A 19060-nucleotide genomic window follows, 5' to 3' on the forward strand; every position below is an offset into this window, starting at 1 on the left:
TTAAAGGCTACAGTACCATACAAACCTTAACGTCTGGTACACAAATACTGATGCAGCCGGGAACCATGCCATATTGAATAATACTTTTAGCTTTCTGCCCTCGAGGATCTTGAAAGGCCCAGAGAGGCCAAATCTTTGGATCAAATGTACGCAAAAAAGGAACAAAAGGCCAGAACACGCAGTAACGAAAAGCAAAATGCAGCACTAAGCACGAGCCTGAAAGCGCACTCGCATTTACACCTCTAAAAAAAGGATCTTATGGTGTCTACGAATGTTAAAAAAAGGCTACAATGCAATAGAGTCGATAAAAAGGCTGGCAACCCTGAAAATGTCGTATTTGTGTGTTTCTAGGCCTAAAAATCCGGCCCCTAGTAATTAGGGTCTGAGGTCTTCGGGAAAAATTTTCTGCAAAATTTGGGGTGGGGGGGGTGGGGTAAAAAATCTGGTGGAAAAAACACCAGCTTCCAATTGGGGTGAATTCAGGTGTAAAATTTCTGGATACAGGTAAAAATCGGGTTTATTAGGCTAGTTACACATATCACCAATATAAAAAGAAAACAGCTTAGAGACTAAACAATAATAGTGTCTGCTACAAAGTGAGGAGTGTGCTAAAATGTCCATGGTAATTTAAACATGTAAACACCAAATCAGTCTGTTACTTTTGGGCCTCTGTATATAGCTTAGCTCTCTCTAGGCCCTCCCTACATTGCAGCTGCCACCCGCATCTCTGGTACATCTTCACAAGATTATACGGCTTGGGACAAAAGTGTACGGAACACGACGCTGCCCTATTTCTTCAACGGACCAGGTCCCTGCCGGCTATTACGAAGAGATAAAATAAGAAACGGGTGACCGGCTACTCTATTCATCTATGTATATGTGTCCCCCCCTGTTTGCAGTTAGGATGTCCCTTCAATGGGGAAATGCGACACCCTGGTGTTCCGTAAACTTTTGTCCCAACCTGTACATATATTTCCAGCACGGATTCAAGTACAGTCGCCGACTGATAATTCGGACTTCAAAAATTTGGACTCTGAAGTTTTTCGGACAGAAGTCTTGGCACCGTCAAACGCTTCATAGAGCCAGTGTGTTCTATATCCAGTAGAATTCGGACCATTCCTCCGATGACGTGTTCGATTACTCGTACCAATCTCGGTTCAAAAATGCATGTTTTGGGGATTAACCGCATCCTAAGCGGCACAACAATGTTCTCTCGTGTCCAATATTTCGTACCGCTATTACGAAATGAAGGCCATTCGCCATTTCGAACAGGACGCTTGCGAGAAGGTGGGGTTTATTTTTGCGCAACCGCAACCAAACGCTGACTTCGGATGTGTTGCAAGAGCTTGTGGCTCATCTTTCAATACGCGTGCACGACCTACTAGAGTATAGCGACCATGTCATACAGACCCCTTCCCAGCGCCCCATTTGGTCGCCAGCGGTGGCGCTACTCATCGGCCTGGTTATTGCTTCCAGAATTTCTGCTGTACTCTGTACTTTAGCTTACCGTAGTATTTTTGTATAAGCGGTGGACGTCCCATTGGAGATACTTCTTTCTAATATTGATTATCATCATCATCCTACGCGTTTTCATCGGAGTTGTTGCTGTCGTCTGCTACGGTAGTCATGCGTCCGCTTCTGCGCATTAAAAATTCAAATTTCCATCGTCCAATCACGATATAGATCTCGCGGGCCGATGAGTAGCGCCACTAGCGGATCGTGCGGACAGGCTCCCCATTGCGTTTGCCGATTATATCTTCAACTAAGACTTCGACTACTTTTAATGTCAGAAATACTGAAACGTCAACCTCAACTTCAAGTTAGGATGTCAATGATTTTGCTGCGATAAACGCGATTAGTTGAGGCGGAGATACAAATTTATCCACAATTAATGGTGAATTCGGGTGGTCATTTCATGGCAACACAGCCTAGTACTCGGAACTTGCTCAGAAGTTGCCCGCGCTGGATCACGTGACTGGTGCCACCCGAACATGAATGCCAGGAATGTTGCGGTTTTAGTCGCTTGGATCACACTAGGGGCATCGCTGTCGCCCGTCTTCAGGTTTTGGTAAAGCACGAAAACCTCAGCCCCTTTGTACATATAACCAGTGCCGGATTTAAGGGGGGCAGATGGGGCACTTGCCCCGGGGCCCCCACCACAAAGGGGCCCCCACCAGAAAAGGTCTTGTCCAAGGGAAATCTGTTTTGCATGCCTGAAACGCATCCCTGAAACAAAAACTTGGTAAAAATCGAAATTCGTCCACGCATATCGACCCCGAATAACACATTGGATAGACATAGAATACACAAGGGAGCCCCCACAGCACAGTGCCCCGGGGCCCCTACCATTGTAAATCTGGCACTGCATATAACGGTGACGTTTTACGAAAACAAGACGTCAAAATCTGAGTGTCACGTGCATCAATTGCTATTGAGCCCGTATGGCAGTTCAATTTTTCTGACTCTTGATTGCAAGCATTATGGAGAAGTCCTACAAAAGTTTTAGGGAAAAAGGTTTGGGCACACACACTCACAAAACACTTATTTGCATAATTAACATACTTTTTAACCCAAAAATGTAGCACCATAGAGGGGTGCCTTGATTGCCGGAGCAATAACGATAAAAAAGCTAGAAAGCAAGCAAGCCGGTGGCAGATATCCCTAATGAAAACCCGAGACTAGGGGAAAATGAATACAAAAGGACACACACAAACACAGGTATCAAACACAGCTGAGGTTTTAATGCACAACCTGAAGATATATACAGAAAAAGCAAGGTCATGGTGGGAGATGGAGCAACATCCCCAAAGAAGGTCCCAGGGTCAGAGAAACATTGCTGGGACAATTCCCACAGGTCAGGATAGAAAGGGTTTCCCTCAAGAGCCTGTTATCGACATCGAAGGCTCTTTCGAGATCCCTTGGAACCCGGTCACAATAACAGGCTTTTGAGGGAAACCCTTTCTGTGTTGAGGGCTAACCTCAGCTGTGTCTGGGACTTGTGTTTATGTGCGTCCTTTTTTATGTATTTTCCCCCAGTCTCTGGTTTTAGTTATGGATGCCGGAGGAGAACAGACTCTTGCACTGTGCTGTCATTGTCAAAGTGTGTTGTGTGCTGGTTGTGCTGCTGAAGTTTGTGCAGAAAAAAACCTGTGGAAAATACCCAAATTGGGGGAGCCCTAATTACATGTTCATTATGCACGTAAATACACTAATTCTCACTCTATTTCTTGCATACTACCAATAGTTAAGCATGACCGAAACAGGACCGAATATTGTCCTCTTGTGGAAAAGCGTGACTCGCAAGTTACAATTGTAAAAACTATACAAGGAAGGTCCAGAAGATATAAAATATGGAATATACTTCATGTTACTTCACACTACTGCGTGCCATTAATGATGTACTCATCTGTGTCCGTGTCATGGTGAATATAAATGCATTGCTGAAGTTATGTGCTTGCAGGTCAATAGAGCAACAACTTAATGATGTTAAAGAGCAAGGATCACTGTACGAGGAGGTTCTCAGGGAGAAAGACAGGCTTCTAATGACGCTTACGAATGAACTTAATGATATTGAAACTGAGAAGAAAGAAGATCATGCCAATAAAGAACACGAAAACCCTGAGTCACTTGTTGAACGGCTGAAGGAGGAAGTTGACACGCTAAAGGTATGGAATTTCCTATGTACAGCCGCTGTCAGACTTGACCAGGTAGGGAGACTGAATAGTCCACGCAGACGGCAGCACTGTAGTATGTTGGCCAGCTGAGACCCAGCATGCAGCTCTGTATTCTGCCTGGAGTTATCTGTCCTGCAACCACTCATAGCTGCATACTCACAGTCGTACAGTGAGTGGTGCACCTGCTGTACTGGAGCCCTGGTGGTGACTCTCGGCAGTGCCGGTCTGCTCACGGGACACACGTTTACATGTTACGGTTGAGTCTGACTGTGGCTGTACTTAACTAAACCAGACAAGGTATGTGATACTGATTGTGCTGCATGAGCTCTGCTTTTGGTGTTTCTTCCATGCAGGATGCTGTGACAGCATTTCATGTACAGAACAAGTTCTTAAACAAAGAAATTTTGGAATTGAACGAGCTAAGATGGAACTCCGACGAACGTGAACGTCAACTCATCATGTGAGAGCGATAAATTGCGTTAGTGTTTTGACTTATGGCCCAACTCTTGTAATGTGTGTCCTTACTGAAATTTCTGTTCTGGCTTGTGCAACAGAAAATGTTCGAATGCTGAAGCAAGATGCCTTCAGACACAGAGCAAGCTTCTGTTTCTGCTCAAAGAACTAAGTACCCCACAGGAAGGTATGTATACAGGCTCTGTTATGTGTGCACCTTCTTGTGACAATGTAAGCAGGGCTTAAAGGTGCACTAAAATGCAAAAGCAACTCAGACAGACAGGAGAAGCATGCACATACCTATCATGCGCATGTGGATTTGAAATGGGTCCGATTGTAGAGTTCCGTATATGCATGCATGATGTGCACTGCTGCATTTTTCAATACAGATTCACTAAATTGTAGTCCAGAACAGTTCTTGCAAATGTTCAACTGACAAGAATTATGTTCATGTCCTCCAAACAGCGAGGCCGGTCCGCTTCCTAACGCACACTATGCTTTTCACCGGGACTGCTCCATGGCGTGGCACGCGTGTGCACGCGCAGCATGGACTAAAAACACCGATGAACGAGCTGAAGCGTCGTTCATAGCTTAGCACCGAAGCAAGAAAGAGTCTGGTACAATTCTGATTGTAGCTTCGTAATGGAATCAAAGTTTCGAATTATGATAACAAGTACGAAATCGACATAGTATGTATAGGGCCTGACTTTTTCGGGTTTTATTTTTGGCCAAATTCGGGGGGTAAATATCGGGTGATATTTTTCATTCGAAAATTCGGGTGTATTCGGGTTAAATCTCGTTACGGCATATTCTGTCGTCAGGAATTCGGGTGTATTCGGGTGATTTTTTTTTGTTTAATAAAAATTTGTCTTAACATGGAACTAATGTTTAGCAATGTTATCAAACTTTATTTTAATGCACGCTTATGAGTGTGCCACGCAACCCGGACGTTTTCGGGTAGATTCGGGTTAAACCCGAATTTTACAGATTTCGTTCGGGGGGTAAATATCGGGCGGATACGGGTTTAACCCTAAAAAGTCAGGCCCTAAGTATGTAACGTAATTTGAAGTAAACTTGTTTTTGCATTTTAGTGCCCGTTTAACAGTTTTACTTGAGCCTGTCTTCCTGTGTACCTGTCTTCCTTGTAGGTCAAGAACATGCTCAAGAAGTAGTTCGTCAGCTATTGGATGAAGCTATGCATGACCCATCCCTACAAAAAGATGTTAATGAGGTGTTGCTGTCAAGGTAAGGAAGGTATTGTTTGAGAGCTGCACAGATGATGATAACGTAAATTAGAGGAGGACAAAGTGATACATGAAAAAGACCGAGAGACACGGACACAGAAGACGACGCGCGTAAGTTCTCAGTACTGAGAACTGAGTGTGTCATCTTCTGTGTCTGTGTCTCTCTGTCTTCTTCATGGAACTACACCAGCTAGCCTGCACCCTTTCCCTTGTTATAAAAGCGATAAGCTGCGTTATTGCGGCATACACGGATGGATGCGCACCAGCAGCAACACATAGCCCACGGATGCCCTCTTACGTGGATAAGAAATATCTGCTACAGACACAGGGCAGTACTGCTGGTAGACAATGTGTAGCTGCTGGAAGCACTGGAGGGGTTTCAAGATGGTGAACAATTCATGGGGAATGTGCCAAAGGAGAGAAAAAAGTTATACTACCAGAAATCTACTTTCCCCCGGCATCTACAAGAAAGCGAGTGTCTAACCTATAATATGATCTGTCTACCTGCTTGGAACAGTTGCACGTGTGGCATCAGGGAAACTTGAACGTCCCTTGAGAAGAACACATACGCGCTGGACACTATGTACTGGTGCAGAAGTGTAAATGAGGCCAGAGATCTCGCCATATGACTCGCAAAATACCGTAGAATGCTAGAACTGACCTTCTTTGTCGTACACCTTGCTGACCCCGGAGTATCAACCACAGGGTTTATGGCCTTCTCTATGGTCTCCTTTGTCCCACAAATAACTTGTGTCGTATTCCCCGCTGCTTTATCTGCCCGAAAATTTTCCAAACGTTCCTAAAAACGGGTCCTGCGGCTTATCTGCGGTGCGGCTTGTGCGCGTGAAATTACGTTACTTTGTGGGCGCTTCGCGACGATTCGTCCTTAGGGGCCCTGTGTTTAACAGTACAACCTGTTTTTACTCCCCTTTTGCATCATCATCACTTCGGGTAAAGTCCGAAAAAGACCCAAAAACGAACTTTGCAAAGTGCTAATTTAGCAACCAATACGGGCACTGGAGAACACTAAGCATTGGACATTCAGCATGGCTGTTCCGCATTTTATGTCAATCTAAATTCTAAAATGCGAAAAGCGCTCTTTTTTTTTTTTTTTCTTTTTCAATTCGAAAATCTACTTTTCCACCTGATATCACCTGATTTTACCCTGTTTTACGATTCCTGAAATAAAACCGGCTATTTACCCTCCGATTTTCAAAAAAACGTAAAACCCAAAAACACAAGGGCCTATCCGTACTCTCTAAAGACCAAGTAGTGACGTATCAGTTCGTAAAAGAATTAGAAAGTGCTTGAAATGATGCCTGTCCCTCGAGTGTCCCTCGTATCTTTTGCAGTGATGAAATGTACGACATGTATGGTTTCAACCGCAAGTGGGGTAAAGAGGAAGACATAATCTCTTCAAGGGCAGAGCACTTAAAAAGGAGGTCAGAGAATTACTCCGTAAAGATGCAGGTATGGGCCTCTTCTTCCTTGTCCAGAGACTTGTCCTCTAGATGTCTCTCTTTTCTGTCACACGCATTTCGCGTGATGCGCTGCAGGTTAATGCAGTGCACTCCTGAAGCGTTTTTTGCTCCCTGTCTAGGATGCAGCTGTGATGTCCTGGAGAGCAAAGTGGGAGAACTTCCTCGCTAATTCAAATGTTAGCAAAAACTTCCAGAAGTCTCCAGAATTTAAGGCACTGATCAGGACCGGGATACCACCAGAGTTCAGAAGTCAAATCTGGAAAGGGTAAGCATGTGTTGCTGTTGGTCTTCTTCAGCTGTGAAGCTGAAGGCACGGTTCCCACTGGTCCTTGAAACCGTTGAATGCCATGGAATTCGAAAATGCCATTTTGAAGGCCTGGAATGCCTTCGAACTTTCCACAGTCCTTGAAAACCCTAGATTTTTCATCTTTTTCCACCTTTGCGGAGCTGTTAGTGCAAATACTGCTTTTCTGAGGTCAGAGCCATAGTTTTGAAGCCACAGGAGTTAGCACTCATTGCAATAGGAATCAGTAGGGAAAACCAGAAGTGCGAGAAAGGAACTGTAGGGGCTATGCTACAAGTGACCGCACAGGAAACTAGTCGCGGGCAGAAGCGAAGATTTACTGAACGAGAACCAAAGGGGTGAGCGCGAGCGGGTGAGTCACAGGTGATGCTCGTCGTATTCATCGGGCTGCTACAGAACGATGCCCTGTGTCCTTCCTTCTGTCCTATGATCCTTAACCTTCAGGAATTCGTAGCCACGTTTGTGAACAGATCACTGTTGTGCGGTCCCCATGTACCCTCTCGTGTGATGCCCATAGCTTATAAATATTTTGTCAGATTTGAAGCTCCGGTCATATGCTGTGTTCCACATACGATGCAAGTGACGGCTGAGCCTTAAAAGGTCCTCGAAAAGCCCGTGAATATTTGTTCTAAAATTCGGTGGGAACCATACATTAAGGGAAGGTATACAGCAGTGAAGACCGCACATGCTGTTCCATTAAAATCAGTGTTTCGTAGAATTCTGTAGACAGTGAACAGTCAACACAAAGCAGACATCAATCTCTAGGTACTTCCTTTATTGTTGTATTCATCATGTTGATGTTGTATTGTGGTACCCAATGTTCTCATTGATTGGTTTTCTGCCCTCTGTGCATTCTCCCTCATTGAGTTTGTCACTGATGTGTGCCAAAGTTGTGACATCAGACTTGTGGCACTTCCTGTTAACTATTATTAGAGCCTGAAGTTTTCGGGAAATATTTTTTCCCACATTGGGGGACTAAAAATCGGGTAAATAAATATGTGCACTAAATTCATGCAAATTCGGGTAAAAAAACTTCCAGTACGCTAAATTCGGGGAGAAATCGGGCTCAGTTATTCAAACTAACTGTAGCAGTTTGGTACAAATGGTGATGTAACTGCATTTTTCTGCCAAACAAGTAAGTTAGTGCATTCCAACAGACATCCCAGTGAGGGCAATTCGCCGGGTAAAAATCGGGTTTCACCCTAAAGAGGCAACCTTCAATTCGTGATGCAAATTCGGTGAAGAATCGGGTAAAACCCTAAAACTTCAGGCTCTAGCTATTATGCATGTTTTTCTGATAATCAAAACATATCCAGTAAGAGTTAATATGTTTATACGTACCACCATCCTTACAGGTGTATTGCTTATCATGTGGGCAGAGAACGGGAGCAACGTGGCTCTGGGTACTACGAGATGCTGTTGGATACCCCCACAACGACGGGTGCTCTGGATCCAGCAGAAAAACAAGTACTGGATATTTCCTTTTGCTCTTTTTAAACCACTAAGGCCCACTTTCACCAACGTCAAACATTTGAACTGGATCAGCGCTTCCTCAACTTGAGTTTGAGCCTTAACTCTGCTTCACCAAGGACACTTATTGTCGCAGAGACAACATTCATCATGTCGCTAACTCACGTCGCCAAAGAAGAATTGAGTGTTAACTTCAAGTTTTAGCGAACCGTGATCTTGGTTCAAAGTCGACCAGTGTTGGTGAAACCGGGCCGTAGTCTGATTGTCGACTCATCCTCTTGACGCCTTCCTGTAGATTGAGCTTGACCTGTTGAGAACGCTGCCAAACAACAGGCATTATGAGACGCCCGATGCCCCGGGGATTAACCCTCTGAGGAGGGTGCTTCTCGCATTTAGCAGACGGAACCTGGTTGTGGGCTACTGTCAGGTTAGTTTGGATTCTCTGGGATCCGCCGAAGATATATTTCAGTTAGTTAACCTCTCTGGAGCTATATTTTTTTTTATCCTTGTGCTTTGATCAGGGGTTGAACAGGTTGGCTGCCATTGCACTACTCTTCATGTCGGAGGAAGATGCCTTCTGGTGCCTAGTAGCCATTGTGGAGCACATCATGCCTCACGATTACTACAGCAGGACCTTGGAGGCCTCTCAGGCTGATCAGGTACAAATGTAGTTCTCAGAACTGAAGTTCTCGCAGTTTTGAGGTTGTACTTTAAAATCCTGCGAAATATCGTTAATGATGGCAGGAAAGCATAGGAAAATTGTTATTTGCGACAGATGAGCTTCACTAAGCTGAGCTGACCCACTCAGTGCAACTTACTTTAGTACTACATATTTTAGTGCATATTTAGCACACCCTTGCAACACTTACATCACTGGACGTCGATTCCACACTCATCTGAACATCAAGGACTTTAGGCAGGGTGTCTACCAACCTGGAAGACCTGGGAAATCGGGGAATTGTCACGGAATTTTGACATAATTGGAAAAGTCAGGGGGTCATCAGGGAATTTGGCAAAATGCAGCTAAAGGCAGAGAAAATCACAGACAAGTGCCGGGACGATGAGCAGCAAATTGCAAGTGTCGATCAGTTGGACCAATATTGGGCCCTTATCGCCAATATTGGACCAATAGTGGGCCAAGATGTTGCGCTGCTTGGGTGTGCTTGTGACTTTTTCACTTGTAACAAAAGTGTTTGTTAAGTCAGGAGTAGCGGTTTGCAAGTACGAAAAGCTCAGAGGCAAAAAAGTAGGGCAGCCTCACTAATATACTCAATACATGATCTGTTGTATGAGGGATCTGGAATCGAAACTTAGCAGCAGGCACCAAGTTCACTTTTGTTTTGGTCAGGGAATTCGTTTGAAGTAGTCAGTGAAAACCCGGAAAAGTCGGGGAATTTGATGGCTGCAATTTGGTAGATACCCTATTAGGGTAATTAAATGAAAGCTGAACATCATTTTGTTATTCCGAGCTCAAGGAAGGGTTTGATTGGATGTGGGTAAGCGAGTCAATAGTTGGGCATGTTGGTACATAACTGAATAAAGAAACCAGTGGTAAACGACACAGTCAAAACAAGAGGACAAACAACTGCTGTGTTTCTTTGTCCTCCTTCCTTTTCTCGTTTCCACTCCATCGTACTCCATCAGAAACATCGTATTTCTACAGAAATGTTGAGATGAGAATGGGGAGGTGGGACTTCTTAGTGGCATAATTCTTCTGCTACATATGTTGTATGGCTCATTTTCACAGAGGGTTCTCAAGGACATGATGGTGGAGAAGCTTCCAAAGCTGCACAGTCACCTGGATAGCAACAAAGTGGACCTATCGCTGTTCACGTTCAACTGGTTCCTGACAGTCTTCGTGGATACCATTCCTGCAGAGACTTACCTTTACATATGGGACGTGTTCCTTTATGAAGGCAATAAGGTGCGCATCAAAAGGGGACTGCCGTGGTGGTCACCATTTAATAGTGCCACGGATTGACACATAATGGGAAAATCACTATCCAGATTGAAGAGCTCTGGCCATTAACATGGCAGTTTCATTGGTGTGATGTGATCCATAGTCATCTGAGAAAAGCTGTCAGGTCAGGGCTGTGCAAATATTTTTCAAAGAATGAGTATTTGCATATTCGATTGGAATTCTGTATTTGAATTTTAAATTGAAGAAAAGGCTCTACCAACCTGGATATATATTCTATTAGCTCTATAGCTACATTCATGAGCCCAAGAATGCATAAAAAGAGAGGGCGTAAAACAAAGTGTATACTGCTTCGTATGAATGATGATCCATAAGCATATATCACATATGCTATATGCTCTCTATCCGTACATATACAGGGTGTTTCACGAAAATCCCCCGGCTGAATAATTCGTGAACAGGTGGCGCCATCGAAGAAATTTCTTTTTGGTAAAGATCCTTGGGACATCGGCTATGAACTGAGTAGTGAGCGGCTCATTTACATACGCTCACTAATTAAATAAACATCCTAACTTTTAAATTTTACTTCGCACACTTACAGAACCTCTGTTTTATGCATCGGGACCTTCAGTGAAAAATATTGCACGACAAAAACTCCGTCGACACTTAGTGATTTTCCCGAGTAATGCATTCTTTTGATCAGCTATCCGGCTGTCAATTTCATGTTCATCCGCCTGGGGCGACAGAAGATTAGGAGTATATATATATATACATATATATATATATGCTAGGTGAAAGGGGTTTGGACGGCCGCGAATGTATGTAGCAGAAATGAAAAATGAAGCACAGACTAGGAAGGTATGGGAAGTAAGAAAAAAGTTTGATAATTTATTTACATTTAAGATACTTCAAATGCTAAATGGGTTTGTCTACGTTGTGGCGGAGGTCTTTGTAGTCTCTGTTTCTCTCGTTTGTAGTCTCTCGTTTGTATCTGTCAGTGATGTACACTATCGTTCGCAGGTGCTTTTCCGGTTTGCATTGGCGATATTCAAAATGTGCGAACTGGAGATCTTGGCCCAGGAAGACTACATGACGATCAGTCGATATCTGCGAATCATGCCTGAGAAAGTCACAGACATTAAACGCCTTGCACATGTAAGTACCACTTAGTAGTAGTAGTATATAGTGTAGACCACGGTGTTCAGTACTTCACGTCCTGATTAGTATAGGGGAAGGCCATGTCCTTCTCATCCTGCTGTTGGTTCCTCAACTGTAACCTGGGTAAAACACTCTCTCACTTAATGTGCACTCTGTCGTGCGATCAGGCGGTCCGCGACAGAAGCATATCTCTCGTATGACATTAGTGAAGTTCAACAAAAATACCTTATTGCCATTTCCTGTTTGGTGAAGGCAGTTGTAATGGCAGTGTGCCTGGATTTGTGGTAGAACCAGAAACATTTTCCTTCTAATGCTTAAAAACGTAATGGTATTGTTATTTGGCAGCAAACAGTAGTGGTTCATGTGCATCTGCTACGCACAATACCAACGTTTACAACTATAAGGCACCAGCACCACCTTTACTGGAGGGTATCCAACCGAGATATTCCCAGGACTTGGTGTCGATGTCCGGTATGGGGGGGGTGATGCCCGTATCTGCTTCTTTTGTGGTGTTTTTTTTACCTTTCTAGCCGGTATTTTTTGGGGCGGAAGGTTTTGAGATTTTGCTTTGTGGGTGGGGGTAGGGGAGTGCTGGCAAAATCACTGGATCCAATTATGACTAACGAGGAAGTGATTGTTTCTCGTTTCTAAATGCTTTTAAGTGGCTCAGGGGTCCTCTTGGTAGCTATGGTTACGACAGTTATGGCGAGAAATCGAGATGGTCTTCGGTAATATTTAACTCATAAATATTTCATTAGAATATTACTGGAAATTCTTCGCTGTTTAATGCTCGTGCATAACCAGGATCAGGGAAGTAAAAGCAAAAAATGTTGCATGTAGACAGTGCCCTGCTTTCTGCAGCCTCTAGCCTGTGTGTGATGTTTTATGCATCTTATTTTTGGTGTGGATATGCACACTGGGATGGCAATACATATTATGACCTTGAAGCATTTAACAATTTACTGGAAAACATCGGGGAAATTTAGGTTAAGTTCTTTGTGTACTTTGGGGAACTCTGATGCTTTGTGGTCATTCGAAGGCTTTAGATATCATTTCACTGCACAACAAAATCCTCTTTTGGTCATCGAGTCTAGTTGTGTAAGTCACTCATTGAAACGATGTAACAACAGTAGCCCACAGTTACTGCTTGTTGAATATATTAATTGTCTCAATAATTAACTCCTGTGAACGACCCGCGAGAGTACTTGATCTTACGTGATTGCCGGTGCGGCCAGCGTTGGCTGTTCGCTGGTCTCCTGCATTTATGCATGTACTGCTCGCGACACAGTTGTCTGAAATCGCCTGTCAGTAGTTCTGCAGCTCATATTTCTTTGAGTGCCCTCGAAAACGTTGTTCGAATATTGTATTTATAGCTAGACCACACGTTGCATACTTACTCGAAATAAATTATCTTTCAATTCCTCGAGGTTTGAGGTGGCATAAACCACGGGGTGCCGATTTCAGACAACCATGTCGCAAGCAGTACACAGTCCCTTTGTTGTATCTAGAAGAGGTCCTGTTGTGAGAAGTATGTATACAGGGTGTCCCACGAGAGGATGTCACTCAATTCCTAAAAATAGGTTTTACTTCAAAAACATATAAAACTATTTGGAATACACTAATGCAGACTTTTGCAACAGATTGAGGCCATTTGCATTCGTGCTATGCATCAGTTAAGCTAATTTGCATAATTAAACTTGAAAAATTGCCAAGCAAAGGCAGCATTTTTCTTCCTGAATTCGGAAGCCCGTAACCGTAACACACTATTCCAATCAAAATCACTTGTTTTTTCACAAGATTTCTACAAAAATTTGACAGCCGTAAATCACTCGCTGGGCTAAATTTGCGTTTGCGGAACTCTTGGCTCTGCCTTTATCTCAACGAAGGGGAAAGAGCAACGCAGTTTTAATCCGGTCGAGGGCCGTGTCGTGCAACCCGTCATTATCTCTGGCTGGTGACTGACGATGGACATGTTGATAAAGGCGAAAGATGTGACTGTGGCGTGGTTTGTTTTCTTCTTGCACACAGACTTGTGCCCGTTACCGAAAAAAATGAACTAAATACCGTTACCCGTTACTTCAGAAAAAAGTAACTAAATATGTTACTCGTTACCAACTTACAAAAGTAACGAGTTCTCGTTACTCACAGGTAACGAGTTACTTTTACGTTACCGCAGCATAGTTAAAGGAGCCAACAAACATGCCGTCACTTGCCTTCAACCCTTTATTAATGAGGAATTGCACTTCAGAAGACGCTGATACTCGAAATTTGTCGTCCGTCCTTCGTGTTCCGTGTCTCTCGGCCCATTACCATGAATCTATATCAGTTTGCCTGGACCTTCTTCCTTGTTTCCGAAGTGGGGGGGATCGGAGATTACGAAAACACAAGAAAAAACACTGGTTTTCGTGCCACTGATCACCAACGGTTCCCGAAAACAGACGAGGGGCTGCGTCATAATTTAGAGCGCTCTGAAGCTTAGCAAAGACCAGAAAAGGCTAGAAGTCGAAATGCGTTTTTTCTAGCCATAGCACAATTAGTGGCCATTCTTGGGAAGGAGTGATGGTCGGAGATTACGGAAATAAGAGAAAGGACAACAACACATCCAGTGAGGGACTGCAGTAATACTTTGAGTCACTCGTCACGCAGGTCAAATCTGCACGCATTGCGCCACACGGAGTGCCGAAATGTACTCCTCCGTGCTCAAGAAAAGGAACGAGTAACGTGAGTAACCAGTTACCAACTTTTGTAACTGATTCCGTTACTATTACAATTTTTTAAAAAGTAACTGAATCGTTACTTCGTTACCAAAAAAAGTAACCGTTACCAAGTAACTCGTTACTTGTAACGAGTTAGGCACAACTCTGCTTGCACAGGAGAGAGGGTATTTGGATGGAGCCAACAGTTCTGCGAACGTAAATATCAGCGAGTGATTTTCGGCTGTCAAATTTTTGTCGAAGTCTTGCAAAAACATCCTGTTATTTTGATTGGAATAGTGTGTTACGGCCATAGGTTTCCAAATTCAGGAAGAAAAATGCTGCCTTTGCTTGGTAATTTTTAGGGTTTAATTATGCAAATTTGCTTAATTAATGATTGACGCAAATGCAAACGGCCTCAATCTCTGGCAATAGTCTGCGTGTGTATATTCCAAGTACGTAGTTTCATAATTTTCTGAAGTTGAGAAATTTATTGTATTTTGTTGAGTATATAAAGTTGAGTATTTTGAGAAATTCAGTGACATCCTCTAATGGGAACCCTGTGTATTGCCATTATACAACGTGAATTCGGCAATCATTACACATTTCAATCATGTCTTAAAACCACCAGATGGGGTCTATCCCACATGATACTTTGCAGACTGACAGCGATTCTTCTAAAGCTTTCTGTGTTTTTTTTTTTTTTTCAAAAGTAGAAACAAAACTGAAAATCAAGAAAACTTTTGCCCCACAGACTTGAAAGGACCTATCTCAATCAAAAGCCACAATTTTTTTCTTACCTGCAAAATTGTAGGCAGAATGTGCCACATCTTATATTTTTCCAGTGCGATCGAGTTGTTTAATGATTTCTTAAATTCACCCTGTATTGTCATATTACCAATTTTTGTTTTGTATGTAAAAAGCAGGAACTCCCACAGGTAATGAGGGATGGAGACATAACACCTTAGCATGTTCTTGAGCTTCCTGGTAGGAGCATCTGCTTCCTCTCATCTTTATGTTGAGGGTTGGTTCTGCACTTCTCTTTTGCAGCGTTGTCCTATGACATGATGAGATGTTTCAAGCAGTGCAAAATCAGAATAATTGTGGCCTTAGGCAAGTTTTTTTTTTCACCAGTTTTATTGAAAAAAGTCTAACAGCATGCAACATTGGACGGCTAAGAAATAGGTTTAGAAAGCTGTATCGGTGTGTGGTTATAATACAAAGTCTTACGTGCACGTACGCGAACAAAATTGGTGAACACACTCAACCTGTAACACAACTCAGTAGAAGCAGAGAGAAAACACATAGCCACCACTAAGAAACATGTGCATAATAATGTGAATCCTTGCAGTTGTCTGGCTTCCAGTTGAGACATGGCCTCGCATAAAACATGTAACGGTTAGTTGCGGATGGCATAAAGTTTGGTACTCAATGCTCCCTCAAGTTGCTGGGATAGAACAAATCAAAGCACAAAACTTATTTGTTCCAGCATCTTCTTTCATGCCCTTGTTCTTCATCTCTTCAAAACCCCAAAGAATTGTCTATTGAGCATTTGAGACATTGTATGCCAACAGAACATATGCAACATTTTAGCTCTTCCATGTATCTAAAGGCTGTATTAAGCAATACCATCTGTTTGCTTCATTTCTCTAGATAGTGATGCAGGTAGTGATGTCTTTTGGTAAGGACGCAATAATTTCCTATCTAATGCTTGGTCTATGTGATTAACTATGGGGTTGGCACGATGCCGTAACAAACAGTAATAGTGTAACATTCATTGAACAATGCATTCTCACGCTAAACAGCTCCTTGTATGAACACATCACCATGCTCGTGTCCTAAAATACTTTCCCCGAGTACGCAACGTTGTTTGAAACTGTAAGTGCATGAACTTCTATTGGGGTATCTTTTTATCAAGTTCCACTATTTAAACATCGAATCACTTAAAAAAGGGGATTTATGCCCATCCACACAGTGCACATAGCAGATGTTGTCTATCACATCAACAGCTAATGGTTTCCCCCTCTTTCAACATCCTCTTTTCTTTCTTTTTTTGTATATGTAAAGAGCAACACGTACTAGCTCATTCATTCAGATAACAACGATTGGCCCGTACCCCTCAACTATGGTTTACAAAAGAAAAAAAAAAGTCACACCTTAATGTTTTGGCATGATAAATAGATAAAAAATGAACGCAGTTAATGTCGAAGGAGCCCATTGTCAAACACTGCCTACCAGAGGTAGTGGGGCTTGGAATGTGACTTCTTCTCGAAAGCCTTCTTGAACTTGCGGGGCTTTCCTTCACCGTGCACGCGCCTGCTCATCTTGGCAACCCTGAGAGCTGCCCTGGCACGGCTGTTGGTGTGGAGGTGGACGGGACGGTGCTGCTCTTCCGAAAAGTCGAACATGGGGACGGGTCGGTGAATTTGGTGTCCGGCGCGAGTTACTGGGGTCCTATACTGGGGGTGCTTGTCGGAGTGCTTGGTCGTCTTGGCATGGCTCGGTTTCTCTGAAAGAGTGTCATGCAGCAGAGGTTCAGAGCTACGCAACTCCCCCCGTTTCTGTAGGAAGAGCAGCATAAAGGAGCATGGAAGGGAGGAAAGTATGTGAGGAGGACTAGGAATTAGGATTACAAGCCTTGGGGCACATATTCACACAAAAAAGTACTAGTGCAGCGCGCTACCCTGGTGCGCAAGAGAGCGTTTGAATCTCGCGGGTCAGAAAAGCTCCACCCCTGCGACGTCATGTCACGTGACGAATAGTGAGGCGTGCACCTTCTTTTATTCGGGCTTTCTGGAATAGTATTTGGCGCAGTGCGTCCCGCGTCTGTTGCAGAGCAGTCGACCGGTAGCCTTGATCCCACGCTGTAGCAGACGGTGCTCGACAGCCACTAAAAGTGCTCGGATGACCTGACGTCACAACGCACGAGAAGGAGCTAGGAGAGGTCGCCGCCACTGCACGCACTTTTGCAAACTAACTTCCTCGCGGAACGCGCGCTTCCGGAAGGAAATATTTTGCGTGACAGTTCCTGGCAGTGTGTTCAAATCACGCGGTAAAAAAGGGGGCGCTGCGTATTATCGCGGAAAAGACGTGGGAAGACGCAAGGCATACCTGTTCCCATGGTAACTGTCTACCCCTCCTCAGGGAAATTCCCCGTTTGGCGATGCGCTCTGTCTATCGAGCTTTGCCAGTCTCTCATTTCTGTCTTTTTTTTTTATTTTTTGTAAATGTTACTAAAAAATCTGCGTGCTCCCGAGACAAGCACGGCTTTGTGTATGCACATGTGATCTGCAGAATTATAAACAGTGCGTTAAACAGATATATTTGAAATGGTTCCTTGTGAGGCAAGGACGTGACAACAGTACTTTTGTTTGAGTTCCTGTCGAATCCGAGCTTTCTTGACAAAGCAAGGAGAAGCCCTCCGTCGCGGAGAGAGCTTATCTGAAATGACCAGCGAAACATGCATTCACCGCCGAGGAGCAAGGAAAGATGCTCCAGATGGAAGAATGGAATTCGCCACAAGTACTCGCGAAAAATTGGAATGAAATGGCACGGAATGTGATGTCATGGACAATCTCCGTTGATACCGCAAATTGACGCGTGCCTGCCGCAAACTTCCTACTGCTGTGGTATTCGAGGGTACCTGTAATTTCGAGTAAGACATCGCCTGATCAGACCATTACGGACTACATGTCCTATCAGTCAGTGGACACAATGGTTTCTATCGGAACGCTCTGACCAAGATGGGAAACCTGACCGCAAGACCTGCTACGATGCCGGAGAACGCTGGAGACATAGTTGCGCAAGCCATGTGAATAGCGATCCGAGCTAAGAGCAGAATAAAGTAAGAGGAGGAACATCGAATACATTTTTGTGTGGCTATCTTGATACGGTGAATACTTTTCAACAGGAATTGAATCGACTGTGCGGAAAACTTCGTTGTACTCCTAAAAAAGCTATACAGGGTGTTTCACGAAAAATGAGCCAAAGTCTAAAAATAGAATGGTTCATCGCACACGAAAATACGGACTGCATAGTGTTACCAGTGGTGTGAGGATACTAAAACTATTTTTTGCTTTGTAATTAATTAGTTAATTAATTAGTGAAATTAATTAGTTTGTAATTACAAGAATTAGAGGCAAAATGTAAATGAGAAAGTTGTAGCGGGCGATACTCGAAAACGAAACCCGTTGATTGCAACTTTGTGCCTCTAACGGATCCTTTTCTTTTTTTTCTCGGCTACAAAGACTTACTTTCGGGTTTGCAAAAAATCGACGCGGGATCTGTTGCAGACGCACGAGGAGTCAATGTCAAGCCAGAATGTCAAAATGTCATTGAGAACTGTGACTAATCTTCGTTCAATAACAGGACGCTTGAGAGCGCTGTGATCGGGCGCTTCTCGCGCGTCTGCGACAGGTCCCGCATCGATTTTTTTGCAAACCCGAAAGCTAGTCTTTGGAACCGGGAAAAAAAAAAAAAGGATCCGTTAGAGGTACAAAGTTGCAATCAACGGGTTTCGTTTTCGAGTATCGCCCGCTACAACTTTCTCGTTGACATTTTGGCTCTAATCCCTATAATTATAAAACTGACTAATTAGTTTCACTAATTAATTAATTATTTACAAAACAAAAATAGTTTGAGTATCCTCACACTATACTGGTAACA

At 43.5% G+C, this 19060-nt stretch overlaps 2 protein-coding genes across 3 annotated transcripts in view; one reads left to right on the plus strand and one right to left on the minus strand.

The window, feature by feature from the left end:
* The window catches only part of LOC135391201 (TBC1 domain family member 2B-like), a 123305-nt gene that overhangs the window by 8023 nt on the left and 96222 nt on the right, over positions 1-19060 (plus strand). For both annotated transcript variants that reach the window (XM_064621353.1, XM_064621354.1), the window contains exons 7-17: positions 3461-3665; positions 4028-4134; positions 4229-4314; positions 5276-5372; positions 6724-6841; positions 6972-7117; positions 8512-8623; positions 8922-9053; positions 9148-9285; positions 10374-10550; positions 11565-11699. In XM_064621353.1, coding sequence (XP_064477423.1) covers positions 3461-3665; positions 4028-4134; positions 4229-4314; positions 5276-5372; positions 6724-6841; positions 6972-7117; positions 8512-8623; positions 8922-9053; positions 9148-9285; positions 10374-10550; positions 11565-11699 — 1453 coding nt within the window. The remainder of the gene's footprint in view (positions 1-3460; positions 3666-4027; positions 4135-4228; positions 4315-5275; positions 5373-6723; positions 6842-6971; positions 7118-8511; positions 8624-8921; positions 9054-9147; positions 9286-10373; positions 10551-11564; positions 11700-19060) is intronic.
* Positions 16072-19060, minus strand: part of LOC135391202 (uncharacterized) — a 95420-nt gene continuing 92431 nt past the window's right edge. Inside the window, exon 4 of the mRNA XM_064621356.1 lies at positions 16072-16904. Coding sequence (XP_064477426.1) covers positions 16627-16904 — 278 coding nt within the window. The 3' untranslated portion in view covers positions 16072-16626. The remainder of the gene's footprint in view (positions 16905-19060) is intronic.

The sequence above is a fragment of the Ornithodoros turicata genome, chromosome 4 (genome assembly GCF_037126465.1).
Source record: "Ornithodoros turicata isolate Travis chromosome 4, ASM3712646v1, whole genome shotgun sequence".
NCBI classification, from domain to species: Eukaryota; Metazoa; Arthropoda; class Arachnida; order Ixodida; family Argasidae; genus Ornithodoros; species Ornithodoros turicata.